Source organism: Centropristis striata, chromosome 4 (assembly GCF_030273125.1).
Source record: "Centropristis striata isolate RG_2023a ecotype Rhode Island chromosome 4, C.striata_1.0, whole genome shotgun sequence".
Classification (NCBI taxonomy): Eukaryota; Metazoa; Chordata; class Actinopteri; order Perciformes; family Serranidae; genus Centropristis; species Centropristis striata.
The window spans coordinates 22,560,382-22,584,998 of NC_081520.1; the positions used below are offsets into that span (position 1 = coordinate 22,560,382).

General features: G+C 38.9%; 1 protein-coding gene across 3 annotated transcripts in view; it reads right to left on the reverse strand.

The window, feature by feature from the left end:
- The window catches only part of lsamp (limbic system associated membrane protein), a 702,186-nt gene that overhangs the window by 19,675 nt on the left and 657,894 nt on the right, over positions 1-24,617 (reverse strand). For 2 of the 3 annotated variants that reach the window (XM_059331470.1, XM_059331467.1), the window contains 2 exons: positions 3,152-3,283; positions 1,455-1,575 (listed from right to left, as the gene is read on the reverse strand). In XM_059331470.1, the coding sequence (XP_059187453.1) occupies positions 1,455-1,575; positions 3,152-3,283 (253 nt within the window). The remainder of the gene's footprint in view (positions 1-1,454; positions 1,576-3,151; positions 3,284-24,617) is intronic. The other variant, XM_059331469.1, reaches the window with a different exon arrangement.

A 24,617-nucleotide genomic window follows, 5' to 3' on the forward strand; every position in this document is an offset into this window, starting at 1 on the left:
TAAACTATTTTTTCTCTATCTTTTTTATTGTCATTTTTATATTCTGTTTTTATATTCTTGACTTTTGCAGTTCTTCTCCTGTATGCACCAAACATCATGATGAATTCCTCCTAGGTAAATGTAGGGATTTTAGGATGCCTCGTTTATAAATAAATGATACCTTGCACTATTAATTTAGGGATTTTATCTCTTACAGTTATCGGATGCCTCACGCCAGGGAATCAAATATGTAAAAGGAGCGTTATCATAAATGCTATCCATCCCATAAGGATATCAAATATATAAGAATGATCATGAGCAACACTTGTGTGGCTCTCATGGTTCAAAAGTGTGGTTAGATGGCTATCAGAATTATTAATAATCATCATAAATAATGATTAATTATAATTAATTATATGACTTGATTTACTCTAAGTCATCTCTCGATTGGGGCACCACTCTGTAAAACAGAGACAGTATAGCCAATTCACCTAAATCAGTCTCATAAAGTCCATTTGGAACACTGATTAATAATTAACTTAATAATTTTAATAAAATTACAATATTTATATTTAGTAGTGGTGGAAGGAATTTGGAATTATTTTCTTAGAAGGGGTTGACATTTCCCTATATAAAAAAAACCTACCCAGTATTTGTTTGTCCTTTTTTTCTTAATTAGCTTATAATTGAGACTGTTTTGTTTGTCATAAAGGAAACTAAAGGCCAGTGTTGTGCTTGAAAGCACCAAAAAGGCACATTCATTGAATGTGCTTATGTCTTTGAGCACCTGAGGATTTATGGCACCTTAAATAGTGCCTCTCTCCTCTAAAAGTGATATCACCCTCCTCCATGATTAGGCTTACGGATCAGATTTGATTCACATTTAGGTAGGAAGAACACGTATCGGCAGGGAAACAGTCTTCTACACAGCACCAGCATGGCTAATGCAACTGGCAGCAACTGGTACTGCTGAAGCCAAGGAGTTCAGATTTCAACGGGAAAAAAAATCTCACAGTTGTATGCCAATTTTGCCTGCTGCTTGAAAAAAGTACATCTGAATGTCAGCCACATCGGCAAGAAAATTGAAACAACACAAAGTTGAAACAAATAGAAGCCTCCTCCAGTGTAATATCTGCAAGTAAAAAATGAATACAAGAAATCATTAACAAAGATTTAAATGAATAAGTTCAAAATTCATAATTCTGAACTACTGACGTAAACTAGTTCATTTTATTCTGTGTGAACTGAACTTTTTCCTGTTAAGTGTGAACTTGCAAAACAATTTTAATGGCTTGTGCTCTATTTAATGGCTATTTATGGTTATTTGATCTTGAAGTGTCCAACAGTAGGAGAGAATAAAGTATAGAAGCTGGTCCAAATGTTTTGCCATCTCACCATCACGTGTTCAGCTCTGTTCAAGAGGCTACATATCTGACAGTGGGAAGTGATGGTGTAAATGTATGTTAGTTCTTTACCTTTTTTCGTCTCTGTACCATTCAAACTCTGGCGTGGGCACAGCAGTGGCGTCACACTGCAGTGTCCCCATGTGGCCCACCTGAGTCTCTGAGCTCTGGGTTTTCTTTATTGTTGGAGGGTCTGCAGAGTCACACAATGTTGAAATAAGTTACATCTTAAAAACAATAACCAAACCAACCCAGTTTTTTTCTGTAAAATGCTCTCATTCCCTTATCCTTAAAAGTGAATACAAGTACAAGTACAAGTATGTCTAAGTAGGTTAATTATATAATACTATGCTGAGTGTAAGTCAAAATATCAAACAAACAAACAAACAAACTAACAAACATTGAAACTTTCTAGAACGCTTTCTATGACCCCAATGTCTATAATGCATAATAAACATACTTATTGTGCTGATAGTGAAAAGCGCCCATGAATAATTTCTTTTTCATAGTTGTAATACGTTGTTAGAATTTTATAATGCATTTTAATCATTCTTATAATGCATTAAATGACTTCACTTAAAGCCACTTAGAGTAATCACATTATAATCATTCTTATAATGCATTACAATGTGATTACTTTAAGTGGTGATTGGGAGCTTTAAGTGAAGTAATGCAATTGCTGACTTATGGGTAGATATAATACATTTAAAGCTGGTGTTGAGTCACTAAAAGGGGTCATTAATTGCTTTAAGTAAAGTGGAAAAAAATCATTAAATCTATACAAAAATAACACACAAAATATTGTAAAATTAATGTATTTGTGTAACAGGCCATAACAGAAATTGAGTTCATTGACATTCACATTACATTATAAAAAATAATTTGAGTGAGCAGCCATTATGAATGATAATATAAGTCATTATGAAATGTTTTTATGTATCATGAATACTTATAAGTGCTTAAAACTATCATTGCACAGTGCTATTAGTAGATAATTATGCATTGTAATTATGTTTATAATGCATTATGAACATGGGCGTCATAACCAAAGTTTCTTCTACATGTCATATTTTGTAGTGTAAAATTAAATTCTACTATTAGGCCTTCAAGCCCAGAGAACCAATATATGATGCAATATTTAAGGCTCGACTTGACTTCAAATTCATCAGTAATACAAACATCACAACGGCCAGAAATATGTCTGATGTGGATTAATGCCCGTTTTCCATTTAGGATTATAAGAAATGGTTTAATATAGAAATCTTTATCATTTCATTCAGGCACTTAGAGTTGGCTAAAGTACAAATTGGGTAACCAGCCATATGTGATTTGTTGGGATCAAAGAGAATTCTGTAACTCCTCTGGGGGAAGTTGGTTTGTGATGTCTCATGAGCTGCTCATCAATCCAACGTATGCATTACACTCGTCAGATCTCACGCGGACCCTTGACAAAAAGTAATTAGGTGATTTTGTTTTGAAATGCTAAGTGTCTCTTAAATGGTGATGGTACGAGAGAGTTACCATGGATATGACGGCTGCAATCAAAGCTGGAGATCTTTCTCTTTCTACCTGGATCCATCTTGAGAAGACTGAAGGGTGCTCCAAAACTTTCAAGATACAGCTATCACTATGTGACATCTCTACACTTAACTCCAGTCTTGACTTCTGTAAGCTTTTAACTGTTGAGTGCACCATTATGCACAATTCCTGACTTGAAACCTGGTCAGCATATTGATCATTGTACATTTTGGGAGTATGTGGTTACTTACAGCTAACAACTACATTGACGTATTTGACATCAGGCGTGGCGACGTCATTGCTGGCCTTGCATTCGTACCGCCCCGCTTGGTTTCGCATGATACCTATAATGTCCAGGTATTCTTCTCCGTCCAACGGGTCTGCTGCAGCGATAGAAAGACAGATGGAGGAGGGATTGAGGGAGGCAAGAGTTGGAAGAAGAAAGAGAGACCAAAAAGACAGAGCAGAAAGAAGGAACACAAAGTTAATGTTTGAACACATTTTACTTTAAATTTCAACTTTACCACTGATTCTAAACCAGTATCTTCTACATGTCAATCGAAATGTAGCTACATCCTGGGGCATACCCTGCCTTATCGTCTATTTTACTCTAAATCGGACCATAGTTTGCAAAACGAACATCATGCTGCAATGAAGTAGACTTTAAACTAGGGATTCAGACCTTAAACACATTTTGAAAACATACAATAAGAACAATAGAACAATACATTTCTCTATTTCAGTGAAAAGTCGGGTCATTTTCAAGTTGACTTACACAACCACACTTCTTTCTGCAACCAGTGGAGTCGCCCCCTGCTGGTCATTAGAGAAAAAGGCACTTCTGCATTGGCTTTACTTTTCAGACCTAAAGGTTGCTTATACAAGAAAAACTAACAAACATTGACACAAGTTGAAAAGAATAGCTGATATTTTTTACATTAGTTATAAAACTCTATCAGCAGCTGGTTAGCTCATCTTAGAATAAACGCTAGAAACATGGAGAAACAGCCAGCCTTGTGCTGTCCAAAGGCAAGCCAACCTACTAAGGCCTATAGCTCAATAACAAACACATTTGCCCTGTTTAAATTTCAAGCATTACCCCGGTAATTCATCTGATTGGGTGTGGTTAGGGAGAGAGAATACGCCCAGAATCTACTCCTTTATCTAGGAGATTTTAGTACTGGTCTGAGGCAGGGTCCCTTGGAATGTCTAGAAATGGCCTTCATGCTGACTGAATGATTTTCATGGTTATTATTTTCCCTGCTGGCTTGACATCAGTAGGACTCAACGCATTCTGGCCAACAACAACAGAAGACAATCTACCTCCCTCTCAAACTCCTCTTCCGGGGTGGTCCGTAGCGTAGTGGTTTACACAGGCGCCCCATGTATAGAGGCTACAGTCCTTGCTGCGGTGGAGCCGGGTTCGAATCCGGCCTGAGCTCCCTTTACCGCATGTCCTCCCCTCTGTCACCCCCTTTCTATCTGTCTCTCACTTTCAATAAAGCATGTAAAAATGCCAAAAAAAAAAAAAAAAAACTCCTCTTCCAGCCCTTACTTCTAACGATCACAATTACCATGCACATAAACACAACGGCCAGGAAACCAGCTACCAACTGATCTTCCAAGACAGTCGCTGAATGATTATGTAGCATTGACATAGATGAATGGTGTTTAGGTAACCAGCAAAAAGCTGCGATGGGAATTGTTGTAAGTGGAGACATGCAGTCTGAGAGGGCGAAGTAAGTGGGCGGGCTGACTTGTGGGACTAACGTGTGTAATGGAAATGGGGCGATAATATCCCAGGTAGTTGGGAGCAGCAACAGCAATAGCTGCATGGAGTTAATTTATTCATTATTTCACATTCCAATCACAAACTACGCAAACATATAGAGCTCTGCTGTTTGCACTTTGTTTGAACATACTTAGATTGAGTTATATTGCAAGTAGGTTCACATGTACCAACACACTTTAGATGTTTTCTGTTTTGTCTGATATTTCTGATATTGTCTGTATTTTTACGGTTGAGATAAAAAATACTGAATAAGAATGTCAGTTTTGTCAAATTCACAGGCAGGTCATGCTGAGAAACTCAGACTGAATGACTTCGATTGACTCTTAAACTGAAGGCACATTTAATATTCAACAACTTGTTAAGCTGACTTTTATTAGCTGTTTGTCTCAAAGATTCAATTAAAAGGGGTCCAATATCTGCAAATGTCAGAGAAAACATTAGAACGAAGTGGAAGAAAAACAAGGAGCCTATCAGCCACATATCTGACTAATTGTTTGATGAGCAATCCGGCTAATTAGCCATGTAAAGAACACAGTGTCTGGCTGTCTCATTAGGGGAAAGACCTGCTATGTCTTATTAAAGATCTACGGGTCGGTCAGGAGAGGGAAATGGCATATTCTTTGATGTGCTGCCATATTAATTGCCCTTCATCTTTTTATCACATTTGAAGTTAGCGCTGGTGTGAAGACCCTAGGTATCATCATTGGTAATATGGCAATTAATTTGTTTTGTTGGGTGTGTGACATTGCAATTAATTCCAAGGGGGTGTGATAATTACTGCTGCGTATGAACATCCATAATTCTACATACATGTCAACCAGATTTTAAATTGAATGATTGGAAATTGCAGTAGCTTAATAAAGAATCATCTGCTTGTAGTCTGTATACCAACAGCGCAGATCTCAGGATATTTCTCAAAAAGATAAAATTATCTGCCCTGAATGAGGTAGGGAGTCTCCTGGGGAACAAGCAAATGTAATAACCACAATATCATCGACTGATTCTTCCCTTAATCTAAGAAAATAAGGAATGATGGAATCTTGGTGGCAGAAATAAATTGCACAGAGGAGATCTCTGGGGATCTTTCGCCTCTCTTCTTGTTTCTCTCTATCCCTCTGTTTGTTTCATTCTTCTATCTGAGTGAATGATGTGCCTCACTTTTGCTTCTTGTGTGTTTGTGTGGCCTGTCTGCTTTCCAGGTTACATGGGGGAGAGGAGGCTGTCTGGCTCAGGCTCTAGCTGTTTGGTGACATGTTCACATTCTATTTATAAGCTTATACTGCAATGTAATGCTGGTCTACAGATGACACACACCATCTACTGCAAATTTTAATCGGGCCTGAGCACCAAAAGGTATGATGACCTCATTGAAACAGAATTATTTTATCTATATATTTATTTTTGAAGGTGCTTGAAAACTAACCAAACTTAGCGCACTTATCAGAACTGTTGAAAAATTTGATATTTTACGGCCGTCTTGTTATTGAAAAAATGGCTCAATAGCACCCCCATAAGATATTTTAAAGTCAAAGCCCTCACCTTTACATTACACTTTGATTCCCAAAATTTGGTAGGCAGATGTAAAATGAGGTGACGTACAAAAAACTCCCTATCCTATACCCAACAGGAAGTCAACCATGTTGAATTACTATACTGCCCATCCCCGAGCTTTAAGTGACTTCAGATTTGGTAAGAGCAATCTTAAGACCTTTGTGATGAAAAGTTGGAGTTGTCATGGAAGCACTTGGGGTGAAGGCCAAGTATCGTATTTTGCCATAAAACAGGAAATTCTTATAATTTAAGCATCCATTGTCCAATCTTCTAGTGCTGAAGACACCTACAACTCAATATTGACTCATAGTCATAGCACCCACTACTGGCAGGTTACACAATCCAGGACTTTTTTGAAAAACGTCATCTGATTTACATTAAATGCTATCTACACTTGATTTGCAGCAACTATTTAATGCATTTTCTCTCTTACCCTATATAGTGGACACAAACCATTATGAACTTTTCTTGATTTTTTTTTCTTGAATATACATGTTTTAATCCGCCCTTTGATCAGAGTTCAGGCCTGAGGACATGAACAGGCCAATACTGACATAGCACCACCTGCTGGTCCCAGGAAGTCAGCCTTATGTGACAGACATAATCCAAGTTAATTGAAATCCTTTCCTTCAGCACCTGGCACACTTTGCAGTGTCATACACGTCAATCAGCAACCCTCCAGCACCCCCAAAGTGCAGGGAGAGTGGGGGCAAGCTCATCATTGCTTGCCCCTTTAATTTGCAAATATAACCTCATGATCTTTTGCAACAAAAACACAAGTTCTCCTTCAAGGAACAAGCTAAGATATTTATAAATAGGGAATTATCATTTTTTCCCCTAAAACGACATATTTTTACTAAATTGCTTCTAATTTGGAAGAGAATGACTTCACATTCTGTAATACGAGATACATCTGCACCTCTGTTTAGAAAATATTTGTTGCTGTCCATAGATGAAGTAAATGTTTTTCAAGGATGCTTGTTTGTCATACATCAATTTTCAAAATCAAACCACAGTTGTGGAATTAATTCAATATGACATTTAATGGTTATCTTCCTTGCCACGCTTTAGATTTCTCATTTCATCTTTAACTTTATTGCAAGATGATTCTGTTGGTAATACATATATCTACTTATTCTTGGTTTCCTGTTTCTTTCTTTCTTTTTTTCTTTTCTTTTTCCTGTCTCTTCTTTACTCCTGTTTATGGTTGCTCATGGGTTTTTGTGTATAGATATTTTTTGTATAATGTGCGTTTTGTTTCGTATTTGATGAATAATAATGCTTTGTTTATTTTTAAATCGAGGAGTACTCTGACTAACCATTTCAGGCTTTCTTCCCCTCATGCACTGTAATTACTGTCTTTTCTATTGTTTACATTTTGTAGCTTCATTATTGAGCAAATAAACCAGGTTTTTCCATTTATTTGCCGGTTAAAGAGGTTGTTTGAATCATATGCCGTTAAGTCTGTCAACCCCCCCTGAGGCAAACCTGTGATTTGTGATATTGGGCTATATAAATAAAATTGACATAGCTTGAAAATGCACTGTTGTAACAACAGTAAATGTCAGTAGTCTCAATTGTTGCTGGGTTCATGCTCATGTTACGAGTGAGGAAGCTGCAGGCTCCGCGAGCGACCTGAGAAATGAACCAGCAACTTCAGGGACTCTGATATGGGAGGTTAGTGGGAAAAACAGCTGTTCTGCTTTGGTGAACACACATAAATGCTGTGCCATTTCATACAAAAGAGCTCACAAAACACCAGGTAAAAAAACAACAAACATCAGTCTGACTTTTATTCATGCCTGCAGCTCAAATGGCAAATATCTACAAAACTGAGTCTGGCTTTGGTGTTGGCAACAGAAAGAGAAAAGAAAAAAACCCCGTAAATGATCCAAATCAAGTGCATGATGGAGATGGAGGTCAGCTCATACCGTATTATTATTTCATATTGATTGAAAGATCAGTGAGATCACGATCAAAGTCTAAAGCAGATCATACTCCGCTCTCCCTGGACGGACTGCCAGGGTGACGTGATTGGAGAGGTATGATTGAAAATCTGTTGCCATGGAAATTCTATTGAAGCGCAATCTCTTCTTCAGTGCTTTGGTTTGGTGCTGGATACACAGAAAGACAGAGAGACAGAGAGAACCAGGTGACGGCAAAGATCAAAGAAGAAACAAGAGAGAGAAGAAGAAGCAAATTCAAATGAGAGATGAGAGAAGGCAGCTCGACGATTGCTTTTTCTTTTCCATGTGCGGCAATTAACTGTCAGTAATCTCACCTGGTGTGTATAGAAAGCAACTCAATCATGAAGGATGAATTGAACGTGATGTATTGTCTAAAGAGACAATTAATTACAATACAACATTTGATTCATCTTTGTCTGTGCCCACAGGAGAATACAGCTCCCTGTACATGAAGTGTGTGCTTCACGTTATCTGTTTAATGAAGCGTAATGAAGATGGATTGGTTAATCTTGTCTGGAGGGAATTGATTAGAGTGAGTGTGTACAGTATAAGACTGTATGTGTATGCACACATGCCCACACATGCCGCGGAGGCGTAATGTCTCTATGGTGAGTGTGACGTGTGCATGCATGAACCGGGGATGAAGACACGTTTCCTTGAAGGTTTTCATGGAGCACTGAGAGCGGTGACGGATTCAGAGTGTGCACATTAGAAAAGCCCCATGAATCCTGACATTACACTATCATCACATTTTTATGCTAATCTGGAAAGAGGAGCGTGGGTGACAGAGAGGAGAAGAGTGGATTAAGTAAGGGAGGCCAAGAAAGGATCAGTCTGTTAACAAATATATATGTATAATAATGCGTGCAAGCATGCCCACGTTTCATAATTACCACTAAACAACAAATGTACTTTCTGTTTAGTGGTAATTGTTTAACTGTTTAGCTGTAAAAAGCTGATATGATTCATTTTGAAGGTGATTGGTAATTAACCCGAAGCATTGAACAAATTAAAACTTGAAAATGGTTCTTAATGAAAAGTAACTTATTTATTATATTATTATTATTATTATTATTAAGATATCTGCAGTAACCACAGTTTCAAACTAGGCAAACACGAGTAGTGTCACCATTTCAGTATGTGATCAAATTTGAAATACGGTCACAATCTGCTCTTCTGCCACTGAAAAGTGTTCCTGCAGAACATTATGATGCCACAGTGAGTGCTTTGACTTTTTGGTTATAAAATGTCATCACTTCATCATTTCATCTAATTAGGCCGTTGTGGGAACATGCGTCATGCTTAGCATTTGAGTCCGATGTTTGTGCCAAATTTGAAGAAATCCCCTCGAGATGTTCCTGAGATATCACGCTGAGAATGGGATTGATGGACGGCAGATAACTCAAAAAAACAAAACTTATAATGCCTCTGGCTACGGCTGTACCCAATGTGGAGAAACAAAAATGCCAACCTCATGGTGGCACTGGAGGAAAGGTCAGGTGATCAACACAATCAGTTGAGTTCTTCCTCTAGATATAATTACTGTAATGTCTGCACAACATTTAAATCCATGCAATAGTTACTGAACAGTTACGTATATGGATGGATGGATGGATTGATGGATGGATGGATGCATCTTTTTGAATTTGAAACCAGCTTTTTGGCTACACCAACACCTACAGCACATTCTTTCTCTCCTTTTTTTTCTTTTAGCACTTTCCTCCTGGTATACTTGGAGTGGGGGGCACACAAGTGTCAGTAGCCTTGAGCTACTCTAACAATAGAATTCTCAATAAGGAACACAGTGGGAATAGGTGGAAAAATACATGGTCTATTTTCTACTCTGAGAGAATACCACTGAACTGTGGAGTTTGGACAGAATCATCCCCCTGTCAAACATATACACTTAAGCTCATCCATCCTTTTATAAGATCTCACCACTGGGATGCAGCTATGAGTAGACAATGAAAATGCTTAGTGTCATAATTTGTTCCAATTTTGTGCTTGTGATATTTTATTTCAAGGTATCAAGGTATGTTTTAGGGACAGCATATCTAATTTTAGAATGGGAAAGAAATATATACCCAGCCCACAAAAATCCTCAACTAAATTACCTTTGCTGAGATTCTTGATGCTTGTTCTTTCAAAAAACATTGTTTTAGGAGCTGTTGAAAAGTAACACCTCTGATGTGGGAGTTTGAAATACTGTGGGTTTAACCCTTGAGAGTCAGAGATACGTACATGAAAAAAAAAATGCTCTGCTCCAAAATACTGTAAATGGAAACCATATCTTAACTGAGAGTTAAATGAAGTAATGTAGTTATACAGTAAGCTGCATTACAGCTGCCTTCAGCTAAATAAAGCATGTTAGCCACTTTGATTCCATGGCCATTATTATTGGAATACATGTGAGATTTGCTGCAAAACTAGATAGAAAACGTCAAAGGTTTGTCCAAACTGCAAAATACAGAAATAGAAAAAGAGCAGAATGAACATTGCACTGTTCGCCAGGGTCATTTGGTCACTTCACTAACAAAATTGCGATTGTCAAAAGTTGTTTTGCAGACAACACATGTCAGCAGGGCTGAAAAGTTTGTCTGCAGCTCTTGAGATGTTGTAGCCGATGTAGATGCAAAAGTCAGTAAAGTGATTCAAAATATGGAAGGCGGCAAAGACATCATATTTAATGAGCGATTTATCGTTGCATATTCTTATACAGTGGCCCATCTGTGTGTGTGTGTGTGTCTATGTGTGTGTCTGTGTGCCCTTTATGTGTGAATGTTTTATTCTGGGCAGCTGAAACCAGAATAAAAGTTCCAAGAAACTGTTGTGTAACATCCTGTGGTTCAACAGTTCAAAACAATTCAGAATTGCAAAATATATATATATCAATATAATGTCAATCTGTAATTGAAGGTACAGAAATGTATACCACCAAGATGGATGGCAGAAATGTGACCAATGCTAACTAGCACTGCCCTACGTAATGCACGGCTGCCTAGTTACTAACTTACTGTGCTTTAATACTACACTGCTTACAGAAAATAAGCTTCTGGCTTTATAGTTCTCTATTCCTGGATTGGTTTACAGCTTATTCTTACCTGCTGAAGTCCGCTGAAGTCCATTCTACTCTCACTCTATTTCTGTGTTTATACCACATGCTAATAGCTGTGCAGTGACAGCACATCATTTATTGTCTGAAACGATAATAAAACTATTCTTTAAACTTTCCTTTCATTTCTTCTTGGACACGAAGCTCAAAATTGCCATTCGCTCATTTTCCAAGCAGCGTAACGGTATACCCATGCTGAAAAGACAGTGCATATAATTGCAGTCTTTTTCCACACATTATACTGTTGAAAGCCCTGCGGCCTTTGGGATATGCAACAGCAGGCTTCTTGTAAGCGAGCTGGGAAGAGTTGAGGGGCCTGGAAGAAGTACACTTCTACAAATGCCTGCTGGATACTGATTTGCATTGCACTGGCAATTTTAAGTTTGTGTGAGCAACTACAAGTTTCTCATGTCAATTAAAAATACTCTGTAGGAGTGAGGGACAGCGGTGGGATAGGAGCACCAAGACGTATTCTGTACATCCATGCAGGCACACATGCCCCCCCACCTCCCATAGAGGAGAGAAAGACCGAGAGATAGAGAGACAGAGGGGTGAGGGATGTGAATCTCAAACCAGAAACTTCAGCTGGCAAGTGGATGGCGTTCATTTGCATATCCTCATGCATCATTCATCAGCATCACTTTACCACAGTGCGAAACATTACATTTATTTTGCAAATGCTAATTTATGTTAAGCAGCTGATTTGAGAAACTTCAGAGTCGAGTAGCATAAAAGACCCTGCGACATTTATTTTCCTTTGTCTGCATGAGTGTGACAGTATGTGCGCCGGTGTCTGTATACGTGCACACGCCCATCATCCCCCCTGTGGACCTTCAGCTTGGTGTATGTATGTGTGTGGTTGAGAATGTGCGAATGTGTGTTTGGACAGTTGGTCCTGGCTTTATCTAACACAGCCACATGGCAGCTATCTTGCTGTCAGGAGTCGGTGTGATTTAAATGATGGGTCAACACATAATTACAGAGTAACTATCCTCATCAACACATTCCTCCCAGTGGAGTTAATGAAAAGATGACTGAGCTCAGGAACTAAATAAGCTCATTTAGGACTCTATAAACACGCCGTGCAATACAAATATCTATCTACAGGGCACAATCCTGCTATTTTAAAGGCATACTGCACGCAAAGTTCAAATGTATGTGGTTTCACTGTGTCATGCATTGGTTTTAAATCACAAATACAATGTTACACGCCATCACTTGCAACCTGAAATGTCTTAAATCCTATGCAATGAAATAAAATCCAAGTGAGACTGCCCTTGTTAATGTACTGTGTTATATTGCCCCGAATTCAAGTCTTATGACATTTGGCAGTAGTTCTGTCTATCTGACAAGACATTTTACATGAACAATATATTTTCAGCGGTCTTCGGACAAAAGAAGAACTTCCACTTCTGTTCACAAGCCATTTGCTGCCACCGCTACTGGCGGTGCAGAAATAACACAGGTGTTGGAGCCAGAAACAAGACGGCTGTTTATTTGCCGCTTCTTGAGCTGAAGAAATGATATGCACAGCGGAGCGATGCAGCCGTCTGTTCTTCTCAACGCTGTCATTCCTCTCTCTATCTCATTTTCCCGCTCGCTCTTTCTTCTTCTTCTTGGACTCCTCACATGCCTTTGTTGTTTGTTTTTTGAGGCCGTTTCAGTGTGGTTTCCCTCGGTGTGGTGGCTTATTGTACAGCACCGTATACCGTTGTTTGTCCTATTCAAGTCAGAGGCTTAAAAAGGAGATTAATTGTTGATAAAACAGAATAGGGTTTAGTGATTGAATTCCCATGAAGGGTAGTTGGGTTGTCCGCTTTCTCTTACACTTGGCTGATAAACGGATCCAGCCTATTGTTGTGGGAAGGCTTCTCATTACTGCCGGGATAGATTCAATGGGCTTGTGTTTGCCATGGGAGAAGAGGCTTTGTGTTTAGCAAGGATAGTAAGGTCAGGCATTAACTGTCACTGCTTACCCTTCTATCGCTGTTTGTCTCCTTTCATTTCTTTGTCAAGCCCACACCTACACATAAGTGCTTGCAGAGACACATACGCAAACATGATAGCATCGTTCATGCACTACCATGCAGTTGTTCACTGACATTAAGATAAACTCATAACTATATTGCATCTCTGCATGTGAGGCTTGAGGTGCGGCTGATGTTATCAGACAGTGCACATAAAGATAGAAGTAGGAGGATGTGTGTGCGCATGTGACTAAAGAGATGCCAATAGGGCGAAGGCTCTATGTGCACTCATCACGCCGCACGGCCATGACTATACGTTTCATTTAGTTACTGAGCGTAGCATCTGCAATTATGATAATAACCCAGCAAAAATGACATATATAACTATAACAACAGCAGTATACCTATTTAATCCCCATTAGATGAGATGTATGGACCATTCTCTGGAAAAATCAATTCTGAGATTTTGAGAAATTTGTTGCAATCATATGCCAATAAAGTGGAACATTTCTTCTTAATTAAATACCCATAGTGTTGTACAAGTTTATTTTTGAATTCTTTTGATTCTTTCCAACAAAACCTTTCCTGTCATTGATAAAACATTAAAAGGAAGGACAAGTTGAAATTAAACTAGAAATAAATAAATAATAAATAACTCCAAAAATGTTCTTGCAATATTTTAATCCCCCCCCCACACACACACACACACCCCAAAATCATTTCTTACATTACTCAGAACATTGCAACATATTTCTTCAAATACCTATTGATTCTGCAGCCAACAGATTTCCCTTTCTCCAACAGCAGCTTAGATGTTCTTTTGTACCACATGGAAAAAAACGACATGGAAAAAAAGCAACTTACAAAATGTCCTAAGGGGGGAATTAGGGTTATGGTGCCCACACACAAATGGTTCAAATTAAAGAAACAAACAACAGTGACTATATTGGCAATTAGCAATAATAATGTTTCTTTCTATTTGCAAGTTTTGTAGTCTCTCGTGGTCGGTTCTGTTGGGGCTACCAGGCAGAATGACTCTCTACAGGCTCCAGTGTGAATCACAGTAATTATCACTATGCACACTCTGGAGCTTCTGAATCTGAAGGCTGATATTCATGATGAGGATTTGTTATTGTAGATGTTTGATTCACGTCGGTGCAATACTTGTACAACACACCACATACACACGAGTAGAGGAGGCATGTACAAAAGCTCAACTTATTTGATCATGTGAATACAGCACTGATGAGATTTGTCTCCAGAACAGCTCCAGTGTCTTAGGAGTTTATAACACCAGCAGAGAGTTGGCAACTCTTTGCACTTTGGTTGAATTCTTGTGAGTGAAATCAGTGTCGGTTGCAGTCAAGATACAGAACTTTAACTGAGCAAATTTCAAAAACATCTTTTATAAACCAACTGGCAACTACACTAATTGAACAACCCCCTTCCCTTGTTTCTGCAAAGTTCAGACATCTTTAACAATTGAACAACTGCATACATAATACTTGAACAAATAAATACAAAAATGTGTGCAATTTGCATTCATGAAGCTATTTCTTCACGTTCAAGCCCAGGTACATTACACACGTATTCAAGTAAATATAAAAGGGAAATATAAAACAAGTGTGACTTGGTGAAGAAAAACAAAATTGAACTGACATTTGGCAAACACGTCTTTAAGTGACATTTGGCTCGACTTTTCTTTCGCTTTTCTTGTGTTACCTGCTGATGCGGAGGGGCACTGATCTTAACTTCATACATTCTTGATATTCCGAGACATGCTTGCAGCTAAGGTGTTGGAGCAAACTGCTCGTGTTGCAGCCTCCTGCGACAACGTTAGCCTGACAACACTTGCATAAAATGGTTGTTTAGTCGACGTCAAACTCTTTTCTGTCTCATCATGTTCAACTAGTTCTGCAGTTTAGATTATAGAACTTTCAATTTTATCCTCTCCATCTTCACTGTAACATAACACCACTAAAAAATTTCACTCATCAGCGCAAAAGTGAAAAGCACCCCCTGAAACAGTGTCGGGCGGTGCCGCGTCCCAGACGTTGTCTAGGCAAATACACAGGCATGGCGGCATATTAAAAATTCATACCAAAACAAAAATCTACACTGGTATTCAGTATGAACCGGTATACCGCCCAGCACTATTTGTTACATCCCTCCACTTGTTAAGTTACTTAGTGATCACCACTGTGTCCTTAGAAGAGCTTGCTCAAGTCATGTAAAGAGAAGATAAAATAGATAGAAGATCATGTTGGTCCATACCCCTCTTCCTCTGCTTCCATCCAAACCTTCAAATCAAGTTCACTTCTCCTTCAGGCTCCTGTGTGTGACTCTGCTCTCCAAAAAGTGCTTATGGACTGGGGGAAAAAGTGCTGAGTTTCTGAACAGTTGTGACTTTAAACAAGTGTGAGCTCCAGTGTTGAGCCAGCCCAGCGGTGACTACATCTAATGAGGCTGGGCAGACACAGGGCAAGCTGTGCTCATGATGTTCTGTTCACCGTGTGACAGCAGACTGATTTCAGACCAGCTGCTGATGATGCTGATTGTAAACAAACAAGGGAACAGTGACAGTCAGCAGATCTGAGACCTGCTGAGAGACGGATGAGCAGCTGTCTTTTCTTGCTTCCCCAAAGCGCTGATATTAAAGTCATTTTGCACACATGCACGCACAAACACACACACACACACACGCTCGCACACACAGCTGGAGACATGGAGCGGGAGGGTTGACCTGGGTTGCTCTGACAAGGACCTGTCACCACCTTACACTTCACTCCCACAATCAGCAGGCTTGTCAGCTACTCTCTGTCACTGACAAGCTTGGCACACAATAGTGTGTGTGTGTGTGTATGTGTGTACATATCTCCTGCCTAATCTCACCCACTCCCACTGCACAGGAGTTACACTACTAAGGCACCTATGTATCTGCACTCTCGCCTGCTCCTCAGAGTCAGAGATACGTGTGCATGTGTGCATGTGTGTGTGTGTGTTGCGATCTCCTGCTCCATGCCTCTTCCCCAGACAGCGAGATGAGGTGCAGAAAGGACAATTGAAGTGACTGTCATACTCTGCCAAAGGAAGAGATGGGAGGATGATGGAAAGAGGAGGAGACAATGAGAGAGAAAATGAGGTAGAGGAAGACAGAGAGTGACAGCTAAAGATGGATAGACAAAGATTCGCAGAGAGGAACAGAGAGAGAGCTTTCCAGACAAGGTGACAGTCCTGGGGAGACTTTCCTGAGCCCGGTCTTGGAGCATGGCCGACACACAGCCGAGGCCGGCGTAGGAGGGATGTCAAGGGCACTCAGCATCAAAGCTCTAAGAGGCTGCCCTGCCAACAACTGTTATAAAAGGGTTATGACTTCAATATTCAGCCGGATCATATAGCGTAGAAGCCGGGCTGCGGTCCAAATCAATTCATTTGGACAGATGTCTTTGTTGCAATGAAAGTGTTGTGATAGATTCATGGCTTACCATTTACACTTAGCTGATGCTATTATCCAGAACACCTTAAGGGTTCAGTGTGTTGTTCAAGGACACTTTGGCAGTAAACATAACTGCAGATGGACAGGTAGTTGAGGTGTTGAGGCACTGATATTATGGTTACAGGTGCCTCATTATAAAAACTTGTAACACTATAGCTAGATTTAGTCATCAGACTAAAACATCATTATTCTATGATAAGAAGTTAGATTTTACATAACCGTTGTAATTTAGGGACTTTTCAAGTAAGGAAAGTTAGGATTTCATAGATTCTGGGCCAGTTGCACAAACTTAAGTTAGACTTGCTTGTTTATCTGTTGCATACATCTTCCCTATGAGTGATGAATGTAAGTCTGACTTAGGTAGCCTGTGGCGCAATGCATTATGTGAAATAAGAGACTTCACAGAAAAGGTAGAATAGCAGATGTAACAGCGACACTTAGCGGTTGAAGATCCCAGACACAAAATTCCTTAAATAATGGAAGTCCTTATCAATCTTTAAGAACAGACTAAAGACCCAACTCTTTACTGAACACCTTCACCTTTGATCTACACAGATGACTACGATAAGTATCGCACTGAATGCTTGCGTGACCTAAAAGCATTTGCATCCTAATGGACTCAAACTTAACGCACGGCGCTTACTCTTGCTATGTTTCTTGACTTCATCTTTGCTTGTGCAGAATTAACTCTCATTTGTACGTCGCTTTGGATTAAATCCTCTGCTAAATGACTAAATAAATAAATTGTTAAATTGTGGAATTGTAGGAAGTAAACCCTCAATAACATCCATGAAACAGATCTGAGTGTGAGCCAAGCTGATGAAGCAGAGGGCTCCTTGATAAACAACCAGGAAGGAGCTGGATGCACTGGATGAGTTTGGGATGACACCAGCCTTACTGGCAGTGTACCACGGTGACCAGGGGCAACTCAGGCTCATCATGGGGAAGGGGGGTGAGTCTGAGCATCTGTCCATCATCTCACCACCAGAGAGTCAGTTCTTATTTCATCAGCTGACTAAAGCTTCCCGTGAAGGTTTAAATATATTTATTTAATAACATTACAATATCACTAAAGGGAGATTTATTTTGACAGTTTAATTTCTGTCAGTGAAACTTGACTAAAAATAAGTAGAATTTTGCCAATTTCAATCAAAAACTTTTAATTTATTTTAAAAAGATGACTTTTTATCAGGAACTTTTAACAAAGAAAAGTCAGATTTGAGTTGAGTTGAGAACATTTGACATCTTGACAGGTTGTTTCCTACACCGTAAATTGAGTAATTCTTAATATTTCAGCAATAACAGGTTTAACTAGTCTAAGCTGACAATGTAAGGCAAAGACAAGTCTTAAACTAAGTTCGTGCAACTTGCTGTCGTCTTAGTTTTGTCCATGAGAGCCTCTTTTCAAGTAACCTACTGGTATATCTAAATCAAAGACACAGACATGACAGGACAGGTATTGATCGGACAACCAAATATACTGTTAGAGTAAGGATTTGATTGAGGCTTATAGAAAATCTGAGATAGGACAGGAATTGCTTCTCAGGATTATAAGAGTTTACCTTTGAAACTGACGATAGAAAAAGCAGTTACAATATTCTTCTGTAATGAGTCACCAGGACACTATTTGCAGCCGTTCGTCCATTCAGCCACCAGGGTGCAGCATCGTGAGTACATCAAGGTGTCTTTATGACTAGAATTTAAATCACCAGCTCCACTACAAGCTCCTCAGATGTCCAGATGTGTGTGTCTTTGCTTGAGCGAATCCCAGGTCCACAGTGGTTGTCCTCCCTGCAGTGCTAAATGACTGACAAACTCTATTACACCAGAGAGGTGAGAGGAGCTTGAATGCATAATTGAACATTAATTAACTACTGGAGTTACTATAACTAATGATAAGAATGATTAAACTTCCAATGAAACTGGCTATTTGCATACTAAAACAGTGTTCTGTTCTCTCTTTTCCTGATTCCTTGGCTTATTCCCTGAGGATAGCACAACTTCCATCAGTTCCTCCTATCCAGCTCTGCGTGGGTCCTCCTAGTGTCATGGAAAAACCAGAGGCAGCCAGAGGGCATGTATTTTTCATACTTGTCTGACCGCTATTTTGGTGGTCTGGGAGGCATGCAGTGATGGATTCCTTGCTTGACCATTGGCTCTGTTTCCCCCCTCATTGTGCTCGACAGGGTGCTGCCATTCTCCTGACCTCCCACCACCCAGGAGCTCCAGTATACCACCAACTATTCTGGGGGAGTTAACACAAAAAGGCTGGGAGGCAGCCAGCTAAAGGGATTGACAGCACATGTGTCAGCACATGCATGTCGCACAGACACCGGATTCATTGCACATATCTACCGTACGCGTTTCTTTCCTCCCCATCCCACTGAATATCCCTTCATCTCTGCTCACCCCATCCCTCCATGCTCTATTGATCAGTCCAAGCAATGAGCTATACAGTCAATATTCACAGCAGCGCCCACTCAAAAGCTGAACAAAGTGTTTTGATAAAAAGTACAAGACCTAAAAGATAGTGTGCTACCTTCAGCAAAGCCCACTGTCTCATAAAGGTGAAACAGACGTCACACTACCTCTGCAGACAATATCATAAATTATGTCCGTCCCCCTTGCTGTCTACCGGTCAAAGGAACCCGTTCAATGACACAGCGATGAAATGAGACACTTAATGGATGTGTTGGCTTTGTTTTCTTGGTTTTTAATGATTAACTTAAAAGAGAGGATATCGGTCGATATTTTTAGGCTTACAGTGAAAGTACAAACTCGTATTCTCTTGATGAATTACACTGATGGGGGGAATCAAGGTAAAAGCCATTAATGCTTATTGATTTATGAGAGAATATTTTCTCATGAGAGACAAGGAAAGGAGTAAAAGGACTTTTAGGCTTAGACAAAACCGTAAAAAATGAAACAAATCCTCCAAATGAAACTAATTTCTGGAACTGCCCTTTCAAGCCAGCATATACAGTATTAGTCTTTTTTGATCTGTTCTGTTCCCTGTTTGCATTTGTCTCTGCCTTTGCTCTTTCCAAATTATTGCAAAGGTTAGGACAACATAGAGGTTAGGGATAAAATGGCAGTGAAGGTTAGTGGACAATCATACTTACTACTACAAATTTAAATTAAGTCAGCACAACTGGAGGCCTGTTCATGTCACACCGCTGCTCATCAAGCTCCACTGGCTATATGTTGCAGCCCGCATCAAATTCAAATGTCTAATGCTCGCCTACAAATTTCTTTCCAGTACTGCACCCACCTATTTGAACGCCCTGATACAGGCATCAGCTACCTCACAACTGTTGCGCTCTACCGCCTGGCTCTGCCACCCGTTCGTCCAAGGCAATCTGAACTCTTTGTGTATGTTGTTCCCCGTTAGTGGAACGCACACTGTAAAAAAAATCCCTGTTGTTTTTACAGTAAAAAAACTGCAGCTGTGGTTGCCATAACTTTACCGTAATAAATACAGTGCAACTTTTTGTAATATCACGGTAAAATTAAATTAGCACTGTTGATTTCACATTTAAGCTATTTTATTCCATATTTTACCGTAAAATATAAAATGTTTTTCCATCAAAAGAAACGCTGTTCTGCCATATAATTGACAAGAAAATACTTTATAAATGCAGCATGAATTAAAGATTTTACCATTAAATACTACAGTATATTTATGTTAGAGATGTAGTACATTTAACAGTTAGAAAGTATTTTTACAAAAAATAAATGCAAAAATGATGGCTTGTATATATATTACAGTATATTTTTGCTACAAACACGGTGCCAGTGTATTTTACAGTGGAGTAATGTATTTAAAAAATATAAATACATGATATATACATTCACGGTGTTTCATTGTTATTGAAACTGAACTACCCATTTATCATTTTACGGTCTTTTACTGTCATGGTTTAGCAATTTTTCACCGTAAAATCTACAGACATTTTTAACATTGCACCACCAGTTCCTACCACAGCAGGGGCGTCACTCTCTACCTTCAAAAAACTCCTGAAGGCGCAGCTCTTCAGAGATACCTTCTCTCCTATATAAATCTTTTCATACACCATGTAAGAAAAATTGCAGCTCTATGGTTCGCTCCAAGTGTCAGACCATAAACTGTCGTCCATATATATGATATATATATATATATATGATATATATATTACCAAATAGTTATCATCAACCAACTAAAAATCTTCAAGTTATTGTATATTATGTTACAGTCTTCAAAAAAATGCTGCTACTCCTGGTCATAGCTGCCCAAATTATATTGACTGAGTGTATGAAAGAAAGGGTTAATTTAACACTGTTTCATTCCGACTATTTGTGATTTTGGTAATTGTAACACTGTGCTTGTTATCTGCTTTTGCGATTTGTAAGCCAAACAACAAATAAAACCCTCTGGGTGAACTGGTGCATGTAGCACTTTAATAAGCACCTTGTTTGCTCTGCCTGCAGAAGTCCACGTCCTTACTCATAATGAAGTATCTCCTGCCTCATTGTCATCTTTTATCATGCTCAAAGGGTTGTAATATTTACCAAGCCACAGTATTCTGCATTTCATCTGATGGCTCTCTGCAGTCTCAACACAACGGGTCCAAATCTCTCTGTGTCAGACCCGCTCCGGCAATGTATTATGGGAAAATTCATTCAATTCAGTCCCGCAATCTTAATTACAAATGTAACTCAGTGATGTGCAAGCAGTAACCTGCCTGACCTCTTGTCTGAATGACACAAACTGTATTTTTGTTGGAGTCTAATTATGTGTATATACACATAGATCCCCAGCATCGAAAAATACTCTTTCTGTTTATCTTTCAATCCATCCAGCGTGCTCTTTTGTCATTAAGAATCCTCACACGTCAGTTATAATCTAATTAGCTTCCTGAGGAACCGAGGCAACAATACCAGAGAAATAAGACTGTGCAAAGCTGAGAAAAAGCGGTTTCAGCTTGGATGGACCCGTAGAAACAGATGACAGCTGTAATCAATGTGGACACCCGGAGAAAACCCCGCTATTAACTATCTCATAAACAAATCATGGGATGGAATAACAATTTACACTGTTGGCTGAAAACATTTAACTTTGCAGCATTGGAGGCATCATTTGTCATTCAGGTTATATGAATCGTATGGGATGGCTTGAGGTTTTTATTTCTGAGCCTCTGAGAAAAGAGTTTTTTCAAACTTTTTCATATTCAAGAGCAGTTTGATGACTTTCTGGGTTGTTATTGTGAGTTTTGTCAGCTTGGTTAGTTTACAGTTTTGGCAGTTAGAGCAAACTTTCTTAGCCTACTTGTTATTCATTTACTTTTAGCTTTGGCATAAATTGTTTTCTGAGTTTTGCAGTATTTGGAAATATCAAACCATGACACTACCTGTTGAGTTTATTATACTTGGTAGCAGCTGGACTTATGCATATATATATATATATATATATATATATATATATATATGCATAAGCATATATTTCAGGGGTCTTGTCATTTCTTGTACTTGCTCTGTTAGATCCATTACATTCATCACTGAAGCTGCTCCTGCCGGCCACATAAAAACAAGAATACCTTCATCATGTTCGATGTTCAACGGTTCAAGAGTATGGACCCCCCCCCCAATATTCATGACTCTTGTCGGCAATTGGGCAAAGTGTCCATTTTATTCCAAATCTTTTTTTTTTTAAATTGTCAGAAATTAAACTTGAGTTGTTTTCATTTTTAATGATTTATGTCATTATAACTGTGTTATTCTTCACAAAATACATTTTTGAGTTGTTCCCACTTGCCATGATTGGGCTGATTACACAATGCTACAGGACATATTGCAGTGAAATACAAGGCCACAGTGAGTAAAATGTAAAAAGAGCAAAAAGGGTTCAGGGTTAAGCCATATTCACTCAATTTTGTCCAAGCAAAAATTATTAGGCATGCTCCACTTTACAGTTAATGGAGACAAGGCAGACAGGAGATGGGCACTTAAAAAAAGTGCCTTTTTGAACAAGAGCATAATAACAGTAACAAGAGTGCCGTAATGAGAGGATGGTTGGAGGTTTTCAATCATGTTTGCAAGCTACAGTATACACAGCAGGAACTGTTTGCTGATAGCTGTCACTGCTTGTGGAAGAGTACGCTTTTCCACTGGGGTTTTTCTCAATGTTAAACAGTGTCAACATGTTTTTATACTACAGACAAAAAAGGACCAGTTGTTCTTCTGTAAAGGCCATGCAAATAATTTTTCCTTTAATCATTTGTCATTAAACAACTTTCTTTTGAAGAGGATTTCCAGCTAAAAAACATCGCTGGATGGCTTTCTTCAGGGCTACAGGGAGATAATTCAGTCCAGACCAATCTCAGACTTCGATACTCTAAGTTTTTTTTCTCCAATATACAAGTTTATGCAAGTATCATATGGTTTGGTTTTATTACTACACACAAAAATGCTTCAGAAACACACAAAAAGTGTCTTTTGCTTTAAGAGTTAGTGAATAGCACTTCCATAATTATTTCATTTTGCTAGACTTTCCTCCAGGACATTTCTCTCGCTCTGTCTTCCACTTGCACTGTCCATTTTGCACCCCATGCACACACTGACTGAACATTGTATTATGTTTCTGTAACCAGTCATTTGTGATGACATTAATCCGGTGGCCTGTTGTCGTGTGGCCCTCACAAATATTTTTTGTGTTAAGTGTTGGTGTTCTTGCACTGCATTCATATGAATAATGTAGTTGCTGGAGGGTGCAAGCACTGTTGCATTTTCACACATTTTTGCACAGCAACATGTGCACAAAGTCATCAATCTGAACATGAATATGCATGTGGTTATGCAAGGATTGGCTTTAGACAGATTTTGGCACTCAACTCTGTAAGTCATACTCAAGTAGTAAGCTAGCCACAAAGTACTGGTGACAAATAATAAATGTCCTTCAAGAATTTACAAGGCATTGCAAATATTCTAGATGAATTACTGTGTTTTACAACCTTACCTAGAGTTGGCATCTGCCAGCTACAGAACCAATGTGACACTGAACAAACCAACAGTCTCTGATGAGTGTAATTGGCCATTAGCGCTAGCCTTGACCTTATGATACTGCTGTGCTGTATGCCTGGATGTTCTGGATGACTGGATGCTTGTTAACTTTGTTTAAACAGTGCTTCATCCTGTTCTTGACACAAATAAAAGTGTCTTTTTTTCCCCAAGTGGTAAATATAGACTGTTGCTAATTTGGGCCAGTTTCTGGAGCAAGTTAGCACACATTATTAGTCAAAGGATGCTAAATGTATTTCAGTTATTCTTTCTTGTTCTCCTACTTAGGTGGACGTCTCTGGTGACCAGTAGATCAAAGTTATTGTATTGTACATCTACAAAGAGACACAAAACATCTACGAAGAGACACAAAACAACTACAAAGAGACACAAAACATCTACAAAGAGACACAAAATGACTACAAAAAGACACAAAACATCTACATAGAGACACAAAATGACTACATAGAGACACAAAACATTTACAAAGAGACGCAAAATGACTACGAAGGGACACAAAATGACTACAAAAAGACACAAAATGACTACAAAAAAACACAAATCATCTAGATAGACACAAAATGACTACAAAGACAAAACACTTAAAAAGAGACATAAAACATCTACAAAGAGATACATAATGACTACGAAGAGTCAAAACATCGACAAAGAGACACAAAATGACTATGAAGAGACGCACATCGACAAAGTGACACAAAAAAATCTAAATTTACTGGTTTTCACTCCTTGTGAAAGCCTCCTTCTATAAAAAAAACAACTATCTGCAGTGAAATAGCTTG